The sequence below is a fragment of the Myxine glutinosa genome, chromosome 2 (genome assembly GCF_964187855.1).
Source record: "Myxine glutinosa chromosome 2, kmMyxGlut1.1, whole genome shotgun sequence".
NCBI lineage: Eukaryota > Metazoa > Chordata > Myxini > Myxiniformes > Myxinidae > Myxine > Myxine glutinosa.
In genome coordinates, this window is record NC_136262.1 from 209849152 (window position 1) to 209851381 (window position 2230).

The window sequence follows — 2230 nt, forward strand, 5'->3', positions numbered from 1 at the left end:
TTGGCGCGTCGGTTCTGAAACCAGATTTTTACCTGAGTCTCCGTGAGGTTCAGTGAGTTGGAAAACTCGGCGCGCTCCGCGATGGACAGGTACTGTTTCTGTCGGAACTTTCGCTCCAACGCAAGGAGCTGCGATGTGGTGAAAGGCGTTCGGGGCTTGCGGGACGCCTTGTGCTTACGCAACGTGCAAGCAGGTGGGCTAAGTCTCCCTGTGGGAGCAGGAACAAGAGGGCAAAACGTCATGGTCAGGAAAAGTTCGGGACCTACAGGCCTGGTTTCGGATCTTGATCAAATATATACGTTAACATGGATAAAGCGTCGTGTCAAGATAATTTTCGTCTCTGAAGTCGAGGCTCATGGAAGGGAAAGGTGACGGAAGGTATGAACTGACAGTGGGGGCAACTCTTGGACACATTTGCAATTCTTGTGCAAACTTCAAATTAATTAACAATGTAGTCACCATTATTTACATGTTAAGGAGCATGACGATATGCACGCACATGTATGTGATACTATTATACAGTAGGTGAAAACAACAGTACTTTACAGTAGGAGAGACTTATGCAATTCAGAAGTTTTAGGAAAAACTATTGGTTATTCGATCATGGAGCGATGTGCGGATGTGCTGTGGAACAAGGAAACACCTTTGGGATCGAGTTGTACTATAAGAAGGGTAAAAGTCAGGTGGCGATGGAGTTATAAACACAGACATGTGGTAAAAACTGGAGGTGGAAAATTTTGGAGAAACTCGCAAATGGAGCGTTGTATGCGGAGGGTCTTTATTTTTATTTATGAAGATGTAACGTTGGGACAACAACACGTAGTGAAAAAGAAAACAAAGATGGTGAGGAAAGAAAGTGAAAAGGAAGATGGAAAAGGAAGATGGAAAAGGAAGATGGAAAAAGAAGGAAAAGATGGGGTAAAAAAATGATGGAAATGAAAAAATGATGGATGTAAAAATATGAAAAGATAAGGTAAAAGATAGAAGGAAAAGGAAGATGGAAAATGAAGATGAAAAAGATGAAAAGAAGGAAAAGGTGAGGTAAAAAATGATGGAAATGAAAAAATGATGGAGGTTTAAAAAATGTAAATATGATGAGGTAAAAGATGGAAAAAGGAAAAGGAAGACGGTGAGTGAAAAGATGTAAAAAAGACAGACACAAAGATGGTGAGGGTTGGAAAGAGAGAGAGAGAGAGATGGAAAGTTTGTTTACTGATCATTTTGTATATACAAAAGATCACTCAGTCACATTCTTTTTTAAATTATCTCAAATATGCAAGAGGTCTTCAGAAGAGACCATTACAGTTAGGCTGTGGGTATCGGTGTAAATAAGGTTAAATGTAGTCATAGTGAGAGATGGAGTTTGTGAGTTTGGTTCACAATAAGAGGCGCAGAGAGCGAGGGAGATACGCACTTGGTGAGGAAGAGTACGCGGCTCCTGCGAGCCAAGTGGGAAGACCCTCCTGTCCTTCCACCTCTGGTGACTCGGCGGCATCGCACGGGGTCTCGCACTGGCGCAGAAGGTTCTTCACCGAGTATGAAGATCCACTGCACACAGGTTCAGTTTGGAGACGTCCCGGCCTACAGGTGAGCTCCCTGCTCGGCCTGCGGTCGGCCATCAGAGCTTCCACGCTGAAGGGCAAACTCGAAACGGACTGAGCGACCCTGCCCGCGTCGCCCTCAACCGCGCTCAGTGACTCTTCCTTGGCTCCTCTTCCCGAGGCCTCGGTGCCGGCGATCGACTCGGAGTCCGAGGACTCCTCGGGCGGCGTCACGCTCATGTCGACAAGTTTCCCGAAACTTTCGTCCCGTGCCGAGACTCCGTACGGGTTCATTTGCCTTTTAACGTACGATCTCTAGGGAAGAAGTGCCGGACGAAGGGGAGGGCGAACATGAACGCACCCGAAGCATCCGCTCCCCGACCAAGCGAAAATGTTTTTTTTTTAAAGGAGACCGCGGAGAGACCCCATCGCACGAAGGTTGTTTTAAAGGCGGATGAGGAATGGGGAGGCGGCGCCGCCCCGGAGTCTGACGCGTCGGCGGCGCCCGCGGCCATTGGTTCCTCTCGACGGAGCTATCAATAATCATTGGAAATGAATTAATCGCTAATCACACGGGCCACTCGCGGTGCGCCGTTATTGATAGCCCGGGGGTCTCTAATCTCGGCGCGGCAGAAGCGCTTTTGGCGCGCTTTTTCCCTCGTATCGTGCGCCGCGAAAAGCCGGGCCGG

General features: G+C 47.9%; 1 protein-coding gene across 1 annotated transcript in view; it reads right to left on the bottom strand.

The window, feature by feature from the left end:
- The window catches only part of LOC137422490 (homeobox protein MSX-2-like), a 2630-nt gene extending 664 nt beyond the window's left edge, over positions 1-1966 (bottom strand). Inside the window, exons 1-2 of the mRNA XM_068109233.2 lie at positions 1415-1966; positions 1-208 (exon numbers count right to left, since the gene is read on the bottom strand). The exon at positions 1-208 is cut by the window's left edge and continues 664 nt beyond it. Of these exons, the coding sequence (XP_067965334.2) occupies positions 1-208; positions 1415-1835 (629 nt within the window). The 5' untranslated portion in view covers positions 1836-1966. The remainder of the gene's footprint in view (positions 209-1414) is intronic.
- Positions 1967-2230: the final 264 nt, after the last annotated feature.